Source organism: Mauremys mutica, chromosome 2, assembly GCF_020497125.1.
Source record: "Mauremys mutica isolate MM-2020 ecotype Southern chromosome 2, ASM2049712v1, whole genome shotgun sequence".
Lineage (NCBI taxonomy): Eukaryota > Metazoa > Chordata > Testudines > Geoemydidae > Mauremys > Mauremys mutica.
The window spans coordinates 226,921,943-226,943,592 of NC_059073.1; the positions used below are offsets into that span (position 1 = coordinate 226,921,943).

The 21,650-nt window shown below is 41.1% G+C and overlaps 1 protein-coding gene across 3 annotated transcripts in view; it reads right to left on the reverse strand.

The window, feature by feature from the left end:
* The window catches only part of KCNH8 (potassium voltage-gated channel subfamily H member 8), a 371,011-nt gene that overhangs the window by 219,175 nt on the left and 130,186 nt on the right, over positions 1-21,650 (reverse strand). For all 3 annotated transcript variants that reach the window (XM_045007783.1, XM_045007784.1, XM_045007785.1), the window contains exon 2: positions 19,049-19,282. In XM_045007783.1, coding sequence (XP_044863718.1) covers positions 19,049-19,282 — 234 coding nt within the window. The remainder of the gene's footprint in view (positions 1-19,048; positions 19,283-21,650) is intronic.

A 21,650-nucleotide genomic window follows, 5' to 3' on the forward strand; every position in this document is an offset into this window, starting at 1 on the left:
GGAGCACCCTCCTCCACTCCAAACCTCTCATCCCCAGCCCCACCCCAGAGCTCGCACCCCCAGCCAGAACCTGCACCCCTTCCCACACCCCTGCCCCAGCCCTGATCCCCCTCCCGCCCTCCGAACCCCTCTGCCCCAGCCCAGAGCACCCTCCTACATGCCAGACTCTTCATCCTCAGCCCCATCCCAGAGCCTGCACTCACCCCAACCCCAATTTTGTGAGCATTCATGGCCCACCATACAATTTCTATTCTCCGATGTGGCCCTGGGGCCAAAAAGTTTGCCCACCCCTGGTTTAGACAGATCATGAACGGTTTGTATCTTTCCTGAAGAAAGAGAGCAGACTTCAATTTTCAATGCTGTCAAATTTTCACTGGGAAAAATATAATGCAACCCACTGCATATGGTCTGCACATTGAAAAGCTGTATCACACAATGTTATATGCCTATAGTAGGATTTCTTACTTGTTAGATAAATAAAACCCAATGTTGTTATTACTCTGTTGAGAGAACTCTGTTTCAGGAAGGGAATTCCTTTCCTGCTTCAGTTACTTCATACAAAGGGCATAGTCAACAAATCATTGTCTACCAAAAAGATTTCCTTTGCAGCTTTATTTTTATGGGCTTTATTTATTGACCCTGGCTACTTCTCTATCAGAAAGCTTCTTTTCTTTCCATTACAGTAAGATCTGAAGCCTCAAAATATATTTTAATATCCTTAAGCAGAGAATAGCACATCACAGGACAGGAGGGAGAGGCAGAACAAAAGAAAAATCTCATCATAGAGCAATCCAACTAGCCCAATAGTTGTTCTCAGCAACACTGAGGTGACTATTTTATGGTCCCCCTCTCATCCACAGCTACTTCTACCTATCCTCCACTCCCACTGTCAAAATAAGCACAAATTGCCTTCAGCTGGGAGTCTGTGCAGAAACTGAGATACTAACCTTTCTTCAAAAAACCAAACAACTTTAAAGTTTCAAGTAGCACACTACCTTTATAATGCCAGAACCTTTAAAAGATAAGTACTGATGTGTTCCCCCCTCCAACTACTGAGATCTGCTTAAGTCTCAGTTGTGAGATGTATGATCATGAGCTCTGGTGATAGCACCTGTCCTGCATGAGTATTGAAAGGGTACAGAGCACAAGCTAAACTCTCTAAATCTTGTCCCAGCATACACCAGGATCAAAGTAAAACCAGCAATAGAATCTCTTGGGGGCAGTCTCTTCTTTGGCTGGTCTAAAATTTTGGACAGGGACCTAGAGGGGATGTCTCCAGGGTATTATAAAGGCATTAGAATATAGAGATGGAACTGAGGCTACATATACTGGCTATTTGCTGATAAGTTGTAATCAGGGTTCTGAGGATTTTGCTGCATGATAGGACCAAATTCTGTAGCAAGCATCTCCTAAATTAGGTGGTAAGTAACTTATTGTAGCTGCATTAAATATCCTTCATTCCCATCTGCCATGGCTACCATGGCATAGAGGGGCAAGGCTATGCTTGGGCCAGGACTAGCAATGCTTTAACTCAGTTCTGTTCACGTGAAAAGCTGGAGAGTTAAAGACAGCTGCAGGTAGATTTTAGCAGGGCAAGATGACCAAAATAAATAAATAAATAAATAAAAGTCAGGTTCCTGGCTGCAGCAAAATAGCAAATTCCATTAAAAAAAATTCAGCCCTCTTGTGTATATACATTATGATACAGTCTATAATTGCATGATCTACAGGACCCTGTGGATGCATGGGGTGTACAATGAAGGCAGAGGGTTGTAAGAGCAACAAGAAGATTTTCCTGTGTTTAAGGCCTGGGACTGGTACCCAAGAGAGCTAAGTTCCATTCTTAGCTCTGCCACAAACTTTCAGTGCCATATAGAGTCACGTTAATATGCACATCTAGGAGGGGACTGAATTAAGATGGCACAGGCAACCTTAATTCTGTCACTTCCTAACTTTGGAGTGTTTGACTTTGCAACCTTAATGTTCTTTTAATTTTTAATACAATATATAGTATGTTTAAGGCATAATATACAGTGTAGTTTTCATATACTGGTAGATTACTTAGGGACTCTAGCATACATAGAGCAGTATATATCCACATTTACTTTCTGTCTTTGTTTACTCACACTTTTCCTCTCTCTCCATTCACTGATTGAAAGTGATGTCATTGAAAGTGATTTGAAATCCTTCAATTACACTTCCTTGAACTCCACTGAACAAAAAAGTGAAAAGCTAAGCAGTCCCTGCTGCAGCCACGTGACTTTCTTCCCTTGTCCTTATGTGCACTACTTACTTTTACTCTGCTCTACTTTCCTTTCTCCTATCTCCTACAACAGATTAGGAGGAGATTCCATTTAGAAAGACAGTGACCTCCCAGTATCATAAATTTACCAGATTACATATCCAACAGTTAGGGAAACACATAACAAAATTATTTTTTAGGGTCTGACCCCAACACCATTGAAGTGAATGGAAAGATTCCCACTGATGTGAATAGTTTTTGGATGTAAGCTGTCTGCAGTTCCCCCAATTATTTACCAATAGGTACCAATAGGTACCAATTACTACATTAGTGGTGGCAGGTTGGCCTATACAGCCCTTATAGAGCACTAATCTAGAAAGGGTTTAGTTAGCTATTGTTTCAGATCTCCATTTTTTTTTAAAACGATAGACTAGGTTCAATAGGTTTTTTCTAGCTGTAGCATTTAGTGGCTGTTGTAACTCTAGTGATATAATTATTCCCCTAGTATACTGTAACTGAAAAACAAACACCCCAATGAGTTACTTGTATCTGGATCATTTACAACAGTGATCCTCCAACTTTTGTCTCTGTGGAGTAATTTGTTAGAGAAAGATCCTCTCCAGATCATTCCCCTTCTCAACATTCCAATCCCTCCACTGTTTTGTTCTCAAAGTATTTCCTTCTCTCCACCTCCATTATTTCCCTTTACTTGGCAGTCATACAACCAGCAGGCATTGTTTACTTCCCCTTGATCACCAGCATTGCTGTATCCTATCATTACACATACTTGGTGCCTAATGCTGCTGGATGCTAATAGCTCCACGTTGAGAATAAGCAAGTAATCACACTAGCGAATGTACTTTTTTCAGGTAACTGAGAACGTACTGCTGTCCCGAAAACTAGATTAAAAGGAATTTTTACTCTAAAAAATAAACAGCTCATTTTTATAAGTTAATGAAATATCCAGTATGTATAATGAGTTTTATTTCTGTCTTTTGTTTGTTCCTTGTTGCATTGCTTCAACAACATTATCTAATGTATTCATCATCATAGATGGCAATATATTCAGCTGGAAGTTTTAGAATAAATACAACATTATTTTAAAACTAAATAGTCAGACAAGTGTATTGTTCTTTGAGCATCATTTTGAAGCCCCCTTTTAAGGAATAACATGAAAATGTTAAGTATCAGAGGGGTAGCCGTGTTAGTCTGGATCTGTAAAAGCAGCAAAGAGTCCTGTGGCACCTCATAGACTAACAGACGTATTGGAGCATGAGCTTTCGTGAGTGAATACCCACTTCGTCGGATGCATGAAGCTCATGCTCCAATACGTCTGTTAGGGTACGTCCATACTACCCGCCCGGGTCGGCGGGTAGCGATCGACTTCTCGGAGTTCGATATATCGCGTCTCATCTAGACGCGATATATCGAACTCCAAACGCGCTCCTGTCGACTCCGGAACTCCACCACCGCGAACGGCGGTGGCGGAGTCGAAGGGGGAGCCGCGGACTTCGATCCCGCACCGTCAGGACGGGTAAGTAGTTCGAACTAAGGTAGTTAGAGTTCAGCTACACTATTCGCGTAGCTGAGCGTAGCTGAACTTGCGTACCTTAGTTCGAACCTCCCCCCCCAGTGTAGACCAGGCCTTAGTCTACAAGGTGCCACAGGACTCTTTGCTGCTTTTACACAAAAATGTTAGTTGTTTCATTTACAAAAACAAGACTGGATGCAAAACTCTTCCTCCGAGGTAAGAGTTTCTAGTCATCTTGTTCCAATAATGAATTGGGCCATAAATTAAACTGTGTACATGAGGTTTCTGGTGAGTTGAAGCTCATCATGTCTCCTGTGGTGAAGCAGCTATTTCCACAAACTGCCTTAATGATGTGATTCTCCTGGAGTCAAAAGCTTTTGCATTTGCTCCAGTCTCACTCCTCTTATAATGAATAAGAGTAGCTTTTTTTTTTTTGTTAAGAATATCAGGCACCTTATTCAATGGAAAAATGTTACTGTTCCAAGGGTTTGTGTGTGTAGGTTAGTTTTCTACTCTACTTCTAAAAAGCTCTATTTTAGAAATATAACCTATTATCTTGGTTACAGTTAGGTCATTTTCCAACAGAGTTTCATGTTTTAACTGGGTTCAGGGATGTTATTGAACAAGAAAATGTTACTTCTCTTGTTAGTTTTTATGTCAATCCTCTCTGGGGACCATCACCTTGCTGTGGTGAAGGGTCTTGCGTGTTCCAGTGAACCTCAGAGCTAAGTTGTCAGGAGCTGCATGTTCCTGGAAGGGTCTCCAAGGCGAACAGGTCTGAGGGGAGATCCCAGACAAAGCACGGTCCACCCCCCACTTCCTCAATGGTGGATCAGGTGGAAGAGGGTCCTCAGATTTCAATGGCTGTGAAAGCAGATGAAGGCTGCAGCAAGTGGAGATCTCCAGTCATCTTGGAGTTTCCCTGCCACTTGGCCTCACACCTCCAACTTGTCATGATAGTGTGGTTGCTGTAGGCGCACCTGCTTCCCCTCATTAAAAGAAATCACGAGCAGGATTCTACCCTGGGAAATAACATCTTTCCAACCTTCCAAGCCCTGGGGCAACAGACTGGTGGTGACGGGGACAGGATTAGTCAGTCAATCTGGCAGTCCCTAGCCATGAATCTACATGTAGGCAGCAGTAGTTAGATTGTCGTCTGGCACCTGGACTGAGACAGGCAGCTACTATTGCAACTGAGCAGTCCTCTTTAGGATCCCCTCTGTTCATCCTGCATGGGAAGAGGGATAGAAAAGGTGCCCTAAACCTAGGCTGTCTCACCCACTCCTGGGTGGATTACCTGGTCCAGTGGGATCACTCTGTCTGCAGTCAAAGCTACAAGACAGTGACTTTTGCTACATGGAATGTTTGCACCCTGATGGATAACAAAGATAATGTACGTCCAGAAAGAAGAATTGCTATTGTCACTAGGGAGCTTGCAAGATATAACATCGACGGTGCTGCCCGGAGTGAGACAAGGTGCCCAGATGAAGGTCAACTGAGAGAAGAAGGTAGAGGCTACACATTTCCTGGAAAGGAAAATCTGCAGAAGATAGGCGCATTTATGGTGTCAGTTTTACAATTAGGAATAAGTTTGTCAGTCAATTTATAGAATTTCCTATATGAATCAATGAGCATCTTATGACTCTCCATCTTGAGCTCAGCAACAACCAGTCTGCTGCTGTCATCAGTGTGTATGCCCCAATGCTTGATTCTATTGAGGATACCAAGGAACAATTCTATACAGATCTTGACAGAGTCTTGACCAACATTCCCAAGGAGGACAAGATCATTCTCCTTGGAGATTTTAATGCTAGAGTCGGGCAGGAGTCAGCTCTCTGGACTGGCACTATTGGAAAAGAAGGAGTAGGAAAAGCTAACTCCAACAGCATCTTCCTCCTGAGCAAGTGTGTAGAACAATGCCTGATCACCACAAAAACCCTCTTTAGACAAAGTGAGAAGTATAAGACCACCTGGAGACACCCTCGCTCCAGGCATTGGCACCTTCTTGACTATGTTATTGTTAGAGCTCAAGATCGTAAGGATGTCCGCATCACAAGGGCCATGCATGGAATCTATGACTGTTGGACAGACCATCACCTTGTTAGATCAGTCGTGAATTTCCATATCGCCTCAAGGCATCGCAAGGAGGCAAAAATCAGTACAAAAGAAATTCAACATCACTATATCGTCAAGAAACTTGACGATATAGTGACTCGGGAGAAACTTCAGCAGTGTCCCCAAGAGAAGTTTACTGCTATTGCTGCTGATAATAAAAATTTCTGGAAAGGATTAAAGACGGCTGTTCTCTCAGCATGTGCTGAGTCCATTGGCTGTATTACCTGCTATCACCAATATTGGTTTGATGAGAACGATACAAAGATTCAGGGCCTTCTTGACCAGAAAAGAAAAGCTCATTGCATGTGACAAAATGACATATCATACCAGCAGAAGAAAGAGTCATACAGGCAACTCAAGGCTGAAACCCAAAGGAAAATCCATATCATCAAAAATAAGTGGTGGTGAGAAAAGGCCAAGGAGATTGAACTTTATGCTGATAAACATGACATGAGTAGTTTCTTTCAGGCAATAAGGGCCATTTATGGTCCATGCTCCCATGGACCCACACCACTCCGAGCCCAAGACGGGTCAACGTATTTTATGGACAGCAAAGCCATCAAAGCGTGATGGAAAGAGCATTTTGAATTACTCCCGAACTGTGAGTTAACTGTCTCTGATGCCACTACTGAATCTATATCTCAATGACATGAAGGAGAATCTCTTGCTGACCCTCCCAGCCTCGAAGAAGTAACACGAGCCATTATGCAAACTAAGAACAACAAGGCAGCAGGGCCAGATGGCATACCAGCTGAAGTCTACAAGTTTGGAGATGAAGAACTGGTAGCAAAGCTCCACAAACTTTTTCTTTATATCTGGTATAATGAGAAGATTCCAGAAGACTTGAGAAATGCTAACATTGTTACAATCTTTAAGAAAGGAGGTAAGTTGGAGTGTGGAAACTAGCAAGACATTGCCTTGCTATCTACAGCAGGGAAAATTCTTGCCCATATCCTCTTAAACCAATAACTTCCCCTTGCTGAGGAAATATTGACGGAATCTCAGTGTGGTTTTAGATCATCATGCTGGACAACTGACATGATCTTCATTGCCCGCCAAATCCAGGAAAAGCCTCGGGAGCAAAATCAGGACCTTTGCATGGCTTTCATCGATTTGACAAAGGCCTTTGACTCTGTCAATCGTGAAACCCTGTGGAAGGTGCTGGTCAGATTTGGCTGCCCTCCAAAATTTATTAAGATCCTAAGGCTTCTCCATGATCAGAAGACTGCTATGGCCTTGAGACAGAACCTTTCATCATAAAAACTGGGGATAAGCAAGGATGCATTATTGCCCTGACCATGTTTTCCATTTATTTAGCAGTCACTTTGGTCCTCGTTAAAGATCACCTCCCCAGTGGAGTTGACATTCATTATAGAATGGATGGGCGGCTCTTTAATCTTCGACATCTCCGCTCAAAGTCTAAAGTCTTCAGGGCGTCCATTACTGATCTTCAGTACACTGATGATTGTGTCATACTCGTGCACACTGAGAATGACCTTCAGTCCATACTGGATTTTCTTGCACAAGCTTACCAAAGCCTAGGACTCTCACTCAATATTGAGAAGACTAAAGTGCTCTATCAACCTGCTTCAGGCCTTGCACATGACCCACCACAAATCACCATCGAGGGTCAGACTTTGGAGACAGTTGAGCACTTTTGCTACCTTCGTAGCCAACTTTCTCAAAATGCAAAAATTGACAGTGAGATCCAGCATAGGATCCAGTGCACAAGTACTACCTTTAGGAAATTGTTTCGATGCATTTTCATGGACCATGATCTACGGCAGGACACCAAGATCCAGGTCTATAAGACAATTGTTGTTCCTACACTCCTCTATGCATGTGAAACCTGAGTGACATATTGACAGCAACTCAAGAGTTTGGAGAGATATCACAAACGATGCCTCCAGAAGATCCTTCATGTCAAGTGGCAAGATTCCCGCACTAATGCCAGCATCCTCGCTGAAGCCAATGTCACCAGCATTGAAGCAATGATCCTCATGCACCAACTTCGCCGGGCTAGATATTGTGTGAGGATGCCAGACGCTCACTTCCCAAAACAAGTCCTCTACTCTCAGCTTACCCATGGTCAAAGATCCCATGGTGGTCAGAGGAAATGCTACAAAGACACACAAAGCATATCTCAAGAAAACTGATGTGGACATCACAAGGTGGGAAGAGCAAGCCACCAACCGACCCCAATGGCACCATATCCTCCATCAGACAGTGACCTGCTTCGAGGAGAAGCGCCTTGCCCTTGAAGACAAAAAGAGAGAGGAGGAAGGAAAAAGAAATAACTGTCTCCCAGCAGGCCACTGGCCTGCCACAAAATGTCTGTGCCTACTGCAGGTGGATTTGCAGTTCCAGGATCGGACTCCTGAGTCATCTCAGGACCTATATGTAAATCCATGGTAGAGATCATCCTCAAAATTGAGGGATCACCAATCATCAGTTTATGTCAATTTTTTAAAATTCTATTCACATCCATCAAGAGTTACAACCTAAGTTAAGAGGTGTCCAGCATATACATACATTCTTACAGAGTTGTCACTTGCATTTGAAGTTGTGCTGCCTGGCACTTTTTTGGAAAAAGCTCCTAAGGCTGGAGCCTGAGAAAGAGTTCTCAAAGTGAACATGTCACAGAGGACGCGATTTGGGCTTGATATCATTGCCCTTTCTTCCAGGTTATGTTCATTGCATAATAGGATTTTACAGCACATGCTGAGGAATTACACAAGGCTGTACAGAGGATTATTCTTCCCAATTCATCATTTGAATCTGCATGACCACATGCTGTACACAGAGTGAGCCTGCTCACTGAAGAGAATTATAGTAACCCTGTGAGTTGGAAAATTGTAGGGTTTAACCTTTTCAATGCTAAAATGTTATATAAAAGCATACAATGTAGTATAATGTTTTGGGCCAAATCTAGTCCCTCCAGCAAGTCCAGGGGTTAGCACAATTAGAGGTGTGCAGAGAACAATAATTCCATTTAGTTCCATGGGTCATACTGTGAGGGGAAGGGAAGCAGCATGGTTGAGGCCATGAGTCACCCTCTTGTGCAGGTCACTGAGGGTAGGTTATGGGTGGGAACAGGTGGAGCCTGGACTGCACCCCAACATACTGGCCAGCACAGCTATGCCACTATGGAAGGAGAAATGATTTCCTACTGATACAAGGCTAGAGCAGATTACAGAGCAAGTGGGGGGGGGGGGGGCGGGAACCAGGGGCTGAAATGTGACTCCCAGAGGCTCCCCCTTACTCAGAGGATATTGAAAAGTGTCTGAACTTGACAAAGTGCTGTCATGGAATAGAAAATAGCTAAGAAATGGAAAACAGTAAGAAAAACGGTCACTCAATTTTCAGCAAAGCAAAAAAATTAACATTGGGGTGCTCCAAGGATCAGTAGAAGGACCAGTGCTGTTTTAATAGATTTTTTTATTGATCTCCAAATGAGGGGTGATTAGCAAGGTGACAAAAGTTACAGAAGGCATAAAATTAGGGAAGCTAAAACTAGGGAAGAGCATGAGGAACGCTAACCTAACCATGCTAAGTGAATGGGGAATCTGTGAAATGTGAAAATCATTGTTAAAAAATGCCTGGTCATGCATATTGGAATGATTATTTGAACTACTGATACACACTGCTGAGTGTTAATTTAATTGTAACCACTTGGGGAAAAGAGCTGGAGCATCACTCTTACCTCAATGTACTTAAAATGGACACTTAAAAAAAGCAGCTAACAACCTGATCAAAAATAAGAAAATGCATGTAACATCTTACAACTGATTGTCCCAAATGCATCTATAAACTGCATGTGTGTGTGAACAGCACTCACTTGCAAACATCGCTATAAATAAGAAAAAAGTCTGTTTCTCTCTCTAACAGTGCCATCGTAGTAAAACTCAGGTATGGATTAGGTTAAGACTATCACAGTTTGAAACTACTGGAACAAATCCATTTTCACTGGATTATGCTAGAATTAAATCACGTTGCTATTCAATGGAGTTAGTAAATTGTGTCAACTTCAGTGCCAACAATAAAGAACAGTATCAACTCTATCCATCAGTCAGCAATATTTCTGTTTAAATATCATTAAGTTACAGCGAGAGATCATGAATGTTTCAGATCATGTTACTAACAGGCTATTTTACTGCCATTTCTATTTTTTAAATGAAATTTGTCCCCTTATTTTATCTCTTTCATTTAGTGCAGTCCGGCCATTTCATGGAGGTGCTGAATGGGTGTGGAGCTCTTTCGAAAATCTGGCCCTTAATGGCTCTGTGCCTCAGTTCCCCACCATAAATGCTGGAATAACAATACTTCCTGTTTCCCACCCTCTGTGTCTTGCCTTTTTAAACTGTGAACTCTTCAGGGCAGAGGAGGTTCTCTCTTACTAGTATTTGTGTGACACCTGGCGCAATGAGGCTGCAGTCTCAATAGGGCCTTCAGGCACCACAGTAATACAAATGATAATCAGTGGCCACAAGTGAATACGGTCAACTGTTTGGAGGAAAGAGAGAAAAAAGGTGCTGAAAGTACGAAAGTGTTTCTTATCAGTGACTGTTAATAGGCTATAACTTTCTCTCTCATCAAAGCATTCCTCCCTATCTACTTGCATTAATATACAAGGTTTTTAAAATCATAGCTTATCTGAAATGTAATTAGTAGAGCATCAAGGAGCTGGAATTATTGAGGTATAAGTAAAACAGGCCAGTGGGAAGAATGGTAAAGCTAGCTTTATAAATTAAAAAGGTGGACTCTGTGGCCAACGGGATATGTAATTTCACTTGAACAATATCAAACTTTTATTACTAGTGCTTGGTTGTTCTTCACTTCCCCCACCCCCCTTTTCATGTTGTTGTGTTTAGTTACTGCACTCTATGTTTAAATAATGTTGATAGTTTCTATTGTTAACTTGCTAACAAGAGATTTCTCCTTCTGTTATGTAGGCTAGGGCTGCCAGGTGTCCAGTTTTTGACCAGAAAGTCTGGTTTGACCAAAAGTCTGGTTGTCTCCTGCAGGAGCAAAGAGTAGAGGGGGCATGCTGGTGCAAATGCTCCCCAGAGTAGTCTGCCTGGGGCAGGTGGGGCTCTGTCCTTCTCCCACTGCTGCCTGCTGCCTCCCGCAGCCAGGCTCTCTCTCTCCCCCAGGCAGCTGCTGCATTGGCAGGTAGACTGGTGGGCTCTCACACCGACCCAGAGTGGAGTGGCCAGCATGAGAAGTGGGTGGTCCTGCCCCTTTCACTCCCTGGCCAGGCCTGGCTGCCAGGGAGGCTAAGTGAGCCAGAAATGTGCTGGGAAGTGGAAGGGGTGGGACCACACACTTCTCCTGCTGGCCACTCCACTCTGGGTTGGCATGAGAGCCCAGCTGCCCAATGTGGTGACTGGGCTGCCTCAGAGAGAGCCTGGCTGTAAAAGGCGGTGGCGGCAGGCCACACCCCGCCTGGGCCCGGCTGCCAGGGACAGTGGCTGAACATGCCAGGGGGCAGGCACAGTGGGAGGAGAGAGCCACTCCCCCCTCCTCGCAAGTAACTGCTGGGGTGGAGAGTGCGCAGCGGTCCCCGGGCTGGGGGCAGGGGAGAAGGAATGAGTGGAGGGTGGTACCTTGGGAGAAGAGGGTGGAGCAGGGGGTGGAACTCAGGGGGAGGGGGAGGAGCAGAAGTGTCCAGTTTCTAGAAATTAGAAAGTTGGCAACCCTAGCTAGTGCTGCCAGGTCTGGTCATCATCACAGAAGATGGATCTGCCCTAAATTTCCTAATCAGCTGCCCACTTTGGCCATTTCTTAAATGGTATTCAGTAATTTTATAATAAAGCTGTTCCGTTTTGCTAGCTTTCTTTTTTGTTTGTTTTTAATTTACTCCCACTGAGCAACACCTTTCTCCTTCAGTAGTCCCACTGATTATCATACAACTGCTAAAGTGCATTCACCTACACTGACAGAGAAAGAAAAGTGCTCTTCAGAACAGCTGTGCTCTATTACATTGATTCTTGAAAGGAGAAATCTCACAATAAAACAAAAAGGTTTAAGTAGTCATAATTTTAGCAAGAAAAGTAAAGTAGCTGGCCAAAAAAGGGGAAATTTTCTTTAATAAGAGACAAAGTCATTGGGCTGTTCAAGTTCTGGGAGAGATTAAGAGAATTAGTCTGACAACGGCATGAATGAGTTAGGATGTGACCTCAATAGCAATTCAAGTTCAGTGTAGAGATTTTACATTTGACCACCTCAACAATTACACAGCTCATTGTAGCATCTTCTTAGACAGACACAAATATAGGAAAAAGTCCAGTCAACTACTGGGTTGTGCTCTACTTCTGGGGCTTCCGAAGACCTGATTTAACTTTATGAGAATTGTCTAAATATAGTTTTTCAATGCTGTATTTTTCTGGTTGCAGATTATTCGAGCAATGAGATCCAGTGAGCAAGGTTCTGTTCTCAGTTGCACTGGTGTAAATCCACAGTAAGTCTCTTTACTTCAGTGGAGTTACTCTGAATTAACATTGCTGTAACTGAGATCAGAATTTGGCCCAGCGTCTGTGGTAAAGCAAAGGTCTACTTGGAAAAGATCTATGAAAATATCCTGCTGAAGTACCCCTTTCTGTAAAGCCCTCTGAAGTAGAAAACTCCATGATAAATTGCCTTGTTTCTTTCTGCGTCACCATACTTCTACTCAAGATGTTATGAAATAAGAGGCTAGAAGCTGACAGGAGCCACATAAACACTGAGATATATGATAAAAGTCAATATAGGGTGGGATTTTTAAAAGCACCCAAGCAACTTAGGTGCTCATCTAGGGACAGGAACCCAGGGGGCCGCCCTCCAAATTAGTGTTTTAACCACTGTTCATTCTCACTCTCTCTAGCCCAAAGAATATACAAATACGTATACAAAGTGGAACAGCTTCACCAGGATGGCTAGGGCGGTCATCTGGCGGTCATTTTCTTGCTTCCTCCACTTCCGAACCATAGATTCATTGATGTTGAATTCTTTCGCAGCTGCTCTATTCCCATTTACAACCGCGTAACTGATAGCCTGTAGTTTGAATTGTGCCTCGTAAGCATGTCTCTTCACTGGTGCCATTTTCGGGGGTCCTTAGACAAACAAATGTTGTTTTGCAGCATACCGGTAGTATACCTACCGGAGGAGTGGAGAAGGTAAACGTACGTACTGTACGTATTACTTAATGTTCTCTGATTGGTTTATCGCTGCCAGCGTACGTAGTTTACGTATTACGTCCCTGTGTCAGCGAAAAATGGTCCGACAGTCAATCAAGCAAAGCGCTTACCAAAGTCGCACAACAACATTTTTACAGATTTTGGAACTCAGTGCACACATAAGGCGCACCGGATTATAAGACGCACGGCCAATTTTTGAGAAAATTTAAGGCTCTTAGGTGCGCCTTATAGTGCGGAAAATACGGTACATCTTTTGGCAAAATAAAGTTTTGGGCAAAATTTTTTTGCTAACTCTAATCATGGGCCAGGAATAAAATAATTGCAAAGAAAAGATGTACAGTGCAACTCTGGTATGCCACCGCTTTCCACATACAGCTCATACACTTCATGCAGCTCTCAGTTCAGTGCCTACGAGCTAGTTTTACTTTCTGCTAATGTCAAAAGCAGTACTTTCTCTAAAACTTCCATTGAACTTGTTCTGAGAGTTAGTGGGGTTGCTTTAATTAGAACCACTCCTGTAATTTGTTTTGCTGACAATTACATTCCTGAGCTGAACTACCACTGAAATGTCTAAGTGATAGGGGAAAAAAATTAATTATGAAGCTGGTAGGGTGCTGGGGGCAAGAATCAAACCCACTAAATTTAGGCTAGCATTAGAGATGGAATTGAAATAGAAACTTGAATTCAAATATCCTAAACTATGTAGTGAGTCAAAATCCAAACCTAATCTTGATTTAAAATTTCATAATAGTTTCTCTCCATAATATGCCAAACTGGAAGCTTAGATAAAAACACTGAAAAAGTTTGTGCGTGTTCAAACTCCAGTACTGAGTTTGTATTCAGATTTTGCAGCTTGGGTCTGTGTCTTGCCAGCATGATAAGGCATAAAATAAAATATGACTAAATGGTTACAAAATACTAGCCCTACATTTTATATCAAATACAGAGAGAAAATAAACCAAAAACCCCCGATACCGTGTTTTCACAAACATGGTGTCCTCTGATCATCATTATTTATCATAGCTCAGTGCTCATCATGATGCTTTTAAATAAGTGCTGAGAGGACATTCCAATTTGTACTGTGAACTCAGAACTGTGCCTGAGACAGCTCTTGAGGTAGGAAGACAAGCCAGCCTAGAGGGTATGTCAGACCTGCCAATTAGAGAAGTCAGGCATGCTGCAGAATTACAGAATAATCTGACATTTTTTTTGGTGGTATGTCTCAAGGCTTTCTGTTCCTTCTAAAACAAAAATAAATACTCAGAGGGAACAAGCCTGTTCTCACATTTATAAGTCAGACAACTTTGTAAAACTTTGCACACTTGCTATGGGCCAAATTTAGATCTGGTGTAAGCAGGTGCCATAGGTCAAGTAGGTGAAGTCAGTGGAGTTGCCCCTGCTCACACCAGGCTTAAATTTGGCCCTGTTTGATAAGTCTATTCAGTGTGCACATAACACTTCTGTTAACTAAACTGGGAACCATACATAGGTGTCTGAGTGCAGAATTTAGGTCTAAGAATTTGACCACTGGTTTGCTTCCCAGGACTGTATGAACACAGGACCACATCAATGCAAAACCTGATGCTGAGTGCAATAAATACATGGCTCAGACAAATTTTTGTGGACATCTTCATTAATTCTGCACTCCTGTCTGGTTAACGTGTCTTATCTAGATAGATGTGTGCATTTTATCTAAAAGGCTTATTAAAATAAACAGGAACACATACTACAACCATTTCATTCAAGCCAGATCTAGTGTATGCATTTAAGTATGTTAGTGGCTCAGCAGTTAAGTCCATATTTGATGTACTGAGATTCGCAGCTGAAGCACTGATATAACGACGTTGTTCACCTAACTACAGCCATTAGGATGTTCTATATCCTTTTAATAAGTAGGAAATGCCTTACATATTCAAATATGAGGTTAGCAGGTTAAAATGGGTACATTCCTATTTTTGGAGATTGAAATTACTGCAGGAGCCCACATTTCAAAGTATTTCCCCATGACTTTCCATGTTGGCTTTTGCAGGATAGCTAACTCGGTTCCAAAGTTACCCCATATTCTCTGCCTATGCTTATGTGTAAAATTGCAATTCTAAACCACAAGCAAATTAAAGGACTGTAATATATTACAGTACCAGCTTTTCCTACTATACTGTCCTGATTGAGGACATCTTTTCAAATTACTGACCAGGACTTTAGATTATCTGGGGCAGTTCTAGCTCAGGTTTTAAGGTGAGTCCATTGCATGACAGGTCAGAACTTTAGGAATTTATTCTATTCTACATGACTCCTCATGCAGGATAGGCAAAAGAGCCATCTGGGCAACATAGGTTGCAGGGAGGTACGTTCCTCACTAGTTGGATCAGGGATTATACAGCTATCCAACAGCCAACCCCTTCCCAGAGCAAAACTCAGACTTCTTCCAGCCCAATCACATTGCTGCATAAAGCAACTAGGTTCAGGGGGCACACTGATGCTCTTCCTGCAAGTTATGACCTATTAACAAGCAACAGAGAGTCCTGTGGCACCTTTAAGACTAACAGATGTATTGGAGCATAAGCTTTCGTGGGTGAATACATCTTAAAGGTGCCACAGGACTCTCTGTTGCTTTTTACAGATCCAGACTAACACAGCTACCCCTCTGATACCTGACCTATTAACAGTATTTGTCAGAAATATGAAGTAGAAGCTAAAAGTTGAACCACAATACATGGAGAGATTCATGCCTAATATCAGATGGAGAGCCAAAAAAATAAGCAAATAACCATGCTAAAGGACATACTGAAGAAAGTGAAGTGTCACACTGAGAAGAGCCGGACAAATCTACTGGATTCTTAATAGAGTGTTTTTTGTAGCTGTACAAATCTAATAGGAAATTTGGTAAGTAATTAGTTCTCAGCATGAAGAGCACTTTTAAAAGAAAAGATATAATGATTTTTAATAACTTATGTGCCTAAACATGTTTCAAATGGGAGTAAGCCCCGCTTCCCACGAGGAACACGTACAAGAGTTTATGATCTAAACTCACTTCCTTCCTGAGGTAAATTTTTATTTTTCATTTTTAAGTCATGTATCAGAAGCCTGAGGCCTGACTACTCTTACAACATAAATCTTACCCAGCAGAGGCTTAGCCTGTGCAGACTGTTTTAGGGTTTCTCCCAACAGAACCTTATTTCTCTCCCTTTTTCTATCACTTTCTTTAATTAAGCAGACTCTTAGTAACATATACTACTATGTGCAATGAATCCCAATTGGTCTAGCACCCAGGGTGAGTCTGCACCTGTGAACGGTGTCCTAAACCCAGATATTCAGTCATGTGAATATTCATATGACTGATGATTAGGGTGACCATATTTCCCAATGGGAAAAACAGGACACTGCATGGGGCTGGCATCGCCGCTCACCCTCTCACCCCTTTCCCCACGTTCACCTGCACCTTTAAAACAAACAAACAAACCAAACCACAAAAGTTGGGCATTTGTCCCATTTGCTCTTGCCAAAAAAAGTCAGGACAGCTAGGATGGGGCTTTAAAAAAGGGACTGCTTTCAATGAAAGAGTTTCAATTTTTCTTTTGTTTTTTAAATTTGAAAACGAAACAAAAACACTTTTTTGTATTCCAAAGATGCCCTTAAAAAGCTAAAATAAAATAAGAAATCCACATGCTGTCTTATATCTTCAATTTCTGGGCAAACCTCAGAGTTTCAGTAATTCCATTTTGTTCAGATACATAAATTATGGATGCTTTGCCAAATTTTCTGAGTCTGCAACTTTGAGTTGAAAAATCACAAGAATAATCTTTCTTGTGAGATTTCTTGCCTTTCTTGCTTTTAATGCAAAAACAGTCTTGTGATATTTCAGCACTTCCAGATGGGCATAAATACATGAAAATAAAATATAATGGGTATTAAGAGGAATTTGTTTATACTTTGAAAATGATTTGATGAGTTTGAGTCAAATTATATACAAAGGCTTAAGAGGTGAAAATAGGTGGATTTTTTTTTTATCCAAACCAGTTTGTCCATCCCAACTGATCAGTGATCCAACTCCTTAATTGCTAAGGAAATCTACCTACAATTCCATGATAATTTCTTTCTGCCTTTGTTACCAGCATAAGTGTTACAGGTGATATTCATTGCTGATGGTGCAGTGAGAATTCAATTTACATCCCAGGTAAAAGCCAGCGAGTACAACTGGCCCTAATTCTTCCATTCACCTAATCTTAAATCTTCTCTCTTAGGACTTTGTTTAGTCACCACTATCCAACAATGGGAAAAAAAAAGTGGCCCTTGAAACTTCTGGAACATTTTTCATATCCAAGAAAGATCAGTAAATCAGTAATTAACTTCTTTCAATCAGCTTCATAGATCATGTGCTCCAGACACACTGCAAGGTTTTCTTTTCAATGCTAAAAGTAGGAGAGGGAAGCCTTTTACTGCATCTTCAAAATGTTTTTACATAATATGACACTTTAAATATGGAGTGTGTATTAGCCTGAGGTTTATGAGCCTATGATCCTTTTGCCTCGTACATTGCAATCAAAAAAGGGGACAATTTTCCCCCAAGTATTTTTAATACATTCTCTTTCCTTTCCTCAGAGTATATCAATTATTTTAAAATGCTCATCTGTAAAAACGTATAATACCAAAGTAATATAATTCTACAGGGAAACATTTCAACAGCACATAAATATTAAGCAAGAGCTGTGAAGAAGGCACCTAGCTGGAACATTTGTTCACAAATGCTAAGCTTAAAAAATAAAAATGAAAGCTGATACACAGTGAACTACAGACTCAAGCCCTAAATATTTTTTAATTGTTTGAGACCATTCTCACGGCATTATGTCAGTTGCTCTCCCATTGGTTACTCGTGCTTAACCATCACGTATGGCCAGTGCTTCACTTCAAAGGCAACATGATCAAAACACATAGCAATGAGTGAGGGAGACGTTCTAGTAGGTGGAGTGAAGGAGCCTGCCATCAACAGAATGGGTGGAAGGATGGTCTATATCACTCGTCTACAGGCATGCTGGTGCAAACCCAAGTCTCTTTTTTTTTCCCCTTGCTGATGTATCTTCTGTGCAGATACATACAGATATCACAGTCATAAATGGGGATCAAACTTAGGGCCTTCAGCGCAAAATGCACAAGCCTCTTCATACAAATATGAACTCCTTTAGCTGTAAGTAAGTAGGGGCTTGCGCTTTGGGGTCTCAATCCAATGCCCACTGAACTAACTCTAAGCACCTGGGTTTTTTTGGGGTTTTTTTAAGCCTTGGCTATTACATGTATTATAACAGCTAGAGAAAGAGCACTCTAAGACAGTCAAAACTTTCTGAAAATTTCAGCCTCAGTAGAGCTGGTTGAAACTTGGAATTTCCATTTGGCAAAACATTTTGATATTTTAAAATCTGTTTGTTCCAATTCTGAACAAATTTTGTGGGAAATGTTCTCAAAATCAACCCATTTTGTGAAAAAAATGTAGGCTTTTTTTTTTTTTTTTTGGTCAAAATGGTATTTTTCCCAAGGAAAACAGTTTCACTGTAGATTTTCCAACCAGCTCTATCAGGCTGAAATTTTCCATGCTTAGTCTCTCTCTGTAGGTGAGTTTTAATTTAATTTTTATTTTAAAGTTTCAATAAGACCAGGTGAATGTTTGATTACAAGATGAGTAGACAACTTTATATGGTGCACCTTCTACACTGAATAAGGCAGTGCTCCACACGACAATTTATGTCTCTCCAGCTTTTTACAAATACCCTGCAATTTATCACATAGATATTACCACTTCTACATATATAGTCATACTTCTACCACCATAACACCTTTACCACCCTGCCTTTATTCAAAGCCATTTCTGTAGCCTTCTGAACCTTCACATGCAGTATCGTTAAATACAGTGGGTATAGAACTACTATGCTGAATAATGGCAAGTTTCAGCTTGTCTGGAACTAATAGAACACTGATGAAAGCAATAAAACTCACCGTTCTTCTTATAAAACATGACTTCTCCTTTGAATTCCACCTTATCTTCCAGTGACTTTTCAATTTGAAGAATCATCTGCTCATTTGTTTCAGCACCAAGTAAAAATTTACAGCTGCAGCTCTTCTGCATGACTTCAGTTCGTGCAAATCCAGCAAGCTCACAGAAGCCATCTGAACAGTAAACTATAGGGAATCCCTTAGCCACCTGAGCATTTGCAAGGATGAAGTTACTATCTGTAGAGGAACACAGAAGTAAAACATGAATTACGGACTGAATTACTGCATGTCTATCATAGTTCTTTGAATAGCTATGATGGAAGCCACAAATGTGCATGAATACCTAAAACCAGCCTGTGTACAACAGAAGTATGTTATTGGGTTGAAGTAAAGAGAATAATAGCAAACTAATGCCTCCAACTTTACCTATCCCATAACTCAAGGGTTGTGGGAGAGAGGGATCAGACTGAAACTTCCATTTCTCACTCACTAGGCTGAATTTAGATTAAGTCCAGTAGCCAAAAGACATTACCATTCAAATGGCTCTTCATGATCGGTGTGGTATTTTAAAAATAAGTTAATGGTCTCAGAGCATTTTTTAGTGGACTGCTGTCAGTATATCAAAACAACTACAACTGAGCACCTTAGAAAAGAAGCCAATGACTGAATGAGAAGAACAAATACCCCTTTACAATATCTCTTGAGGCATCCCTGAAGGTGGGATTGAGGCATGCTGGTGAAGCATTGTGGAGACAGATGCCCTCTTACTTCTCAGGGTGCATCTCCTCTTTGGGGATGCAGATTTCACTCTAAAAAGTTATCATACAAATGCTTTTCACAAGCACTAAATTCACTTTAAAAACCTAGCATTATTTAAAAAGATCTATAACATATTTATTATATGATTTTTAAAAAAAACTTCTGGGACAAAATTCTTAAATCGAGCAAGCCTCCCATTCAAGTAAACGAGTTTTACTCAATTAAGGACTGCAGAATTTGCTCCTTTAATATTATCATGCTTATTAAACCTCATATTTTTATTTGCAATGTGTTTTAAAATGTGAGCAAGACTTCTAAAGAGTCATTTCATGCAAATTGATTTTAAGAAGGAAAACAAAAGGACTAACCTTTATGTTACTAAGGAAATGGTAACTTGAAAATTAATAGTGGAGTAGCTCAGAAGAGCTTCTAAAAAATATTTACGGAAAAATTAGCCAATGATGAAACCCTAGATGCCTAAGATATTTAAGCTGTGCAGGTGCTTTTCAAAATCTCATTTGGTGACCATCTGTATCTTCATGAACCTAACACCTTTGAAAATTGGGCCCTAGATTAGTGCTGCAACTTCTCCATTCTTGAGACCATAACATAAGAGAGAGATCCTAATTTCGATCACCTTTCTCCTGAATCTCTCTCAATCCCCCTATTGTTGCTTCTCAAATATTTCAAACTTGTTTCCAGAAGTCTGAGCTGCTGCTCACCCAATTAAAAAACAAACAACTTTCTGTCTTGTCTCCAGCCAAGCTGATCACACGTTTAATATACATTACAAAGAAGTTAATTTGGAATGTGTGTAAGAAATGAGAAGTGCATTTTTCTAAACACATTTCTTAAAAGTGCATGCTAATCATTTTAGCAGAGACAGGGATACTATAGAATTCACGGGAAGGTGAATCACAAACACTATATAATCTGTTTCTTAGTTCTCTTGTTGCAGCAGCCCATCCTCATGGTAGGCCCCATATAACTCTACTTGAAGAATAACGGTGATACTGGTTAGGGGTTTACTTATAATCACACTTTATTTGATAATTCCTAATGTTTAGGGATCTTTGGTAAAATGTCACATACAGAACCACTGTTCAGAATATAATTGTAGTTTATACCAAAGACAAAAATCACATGAAATAGAGGTAAATTTCTGATCATTTAGTTATGTAGCACTCTTTCAAAACATCTGAATCATGACTTGTCTAGAGACTGAAGCTGTTGTATGCAATAGTCATGTTAAATCACAAGCCCACTCAAACTCAGTCTTGATTTCAAAGTTCAGTGTGTTTGCAAACTTCAACTGTTCATGTGACATTTCAGAAGCATGGTCTAAAATTGTTTGCCGAGCTGTAAAGCTGGCAAATTCTGCTCCAAACAGCCTTAGTCCCCCACATTTTAATAGGCAAAAGGAATCACATTAAAGCCATTGAAGAAGTGGGTGGTGGAGTTTTTGATTGGAGGTTCAAATTAATCCAGTTTAAACCTTTCAAATTGCAGGGAACAGTTCACTTCAATCCCCGGTGAACGAATATGAAGATGACTGCAACTCCTTTTGGGGTTTTTGGTTCACTAGGGCCACACAATCACCCTAATTCAGCAGCCCCCTCTGTTCTGGTCTCTTTTGGACTAGTATGGCACATGGAGGGGGTATAGGTCCCGTTGCACAGCCTTTTTGCCTGTGCTTCTCCTACCATCAAGATAAAATGCAGGGCTTCAGTGTTGTAGGGGGCCTTTCGTGGTCTGTCCAAACTTCACCCTGAATGCCAAAAGCCAGTATTTTTCTTGTAGTTTGCTCATTAATGTGTGTTTACCCTACAGCATCCTAAAGGGGACC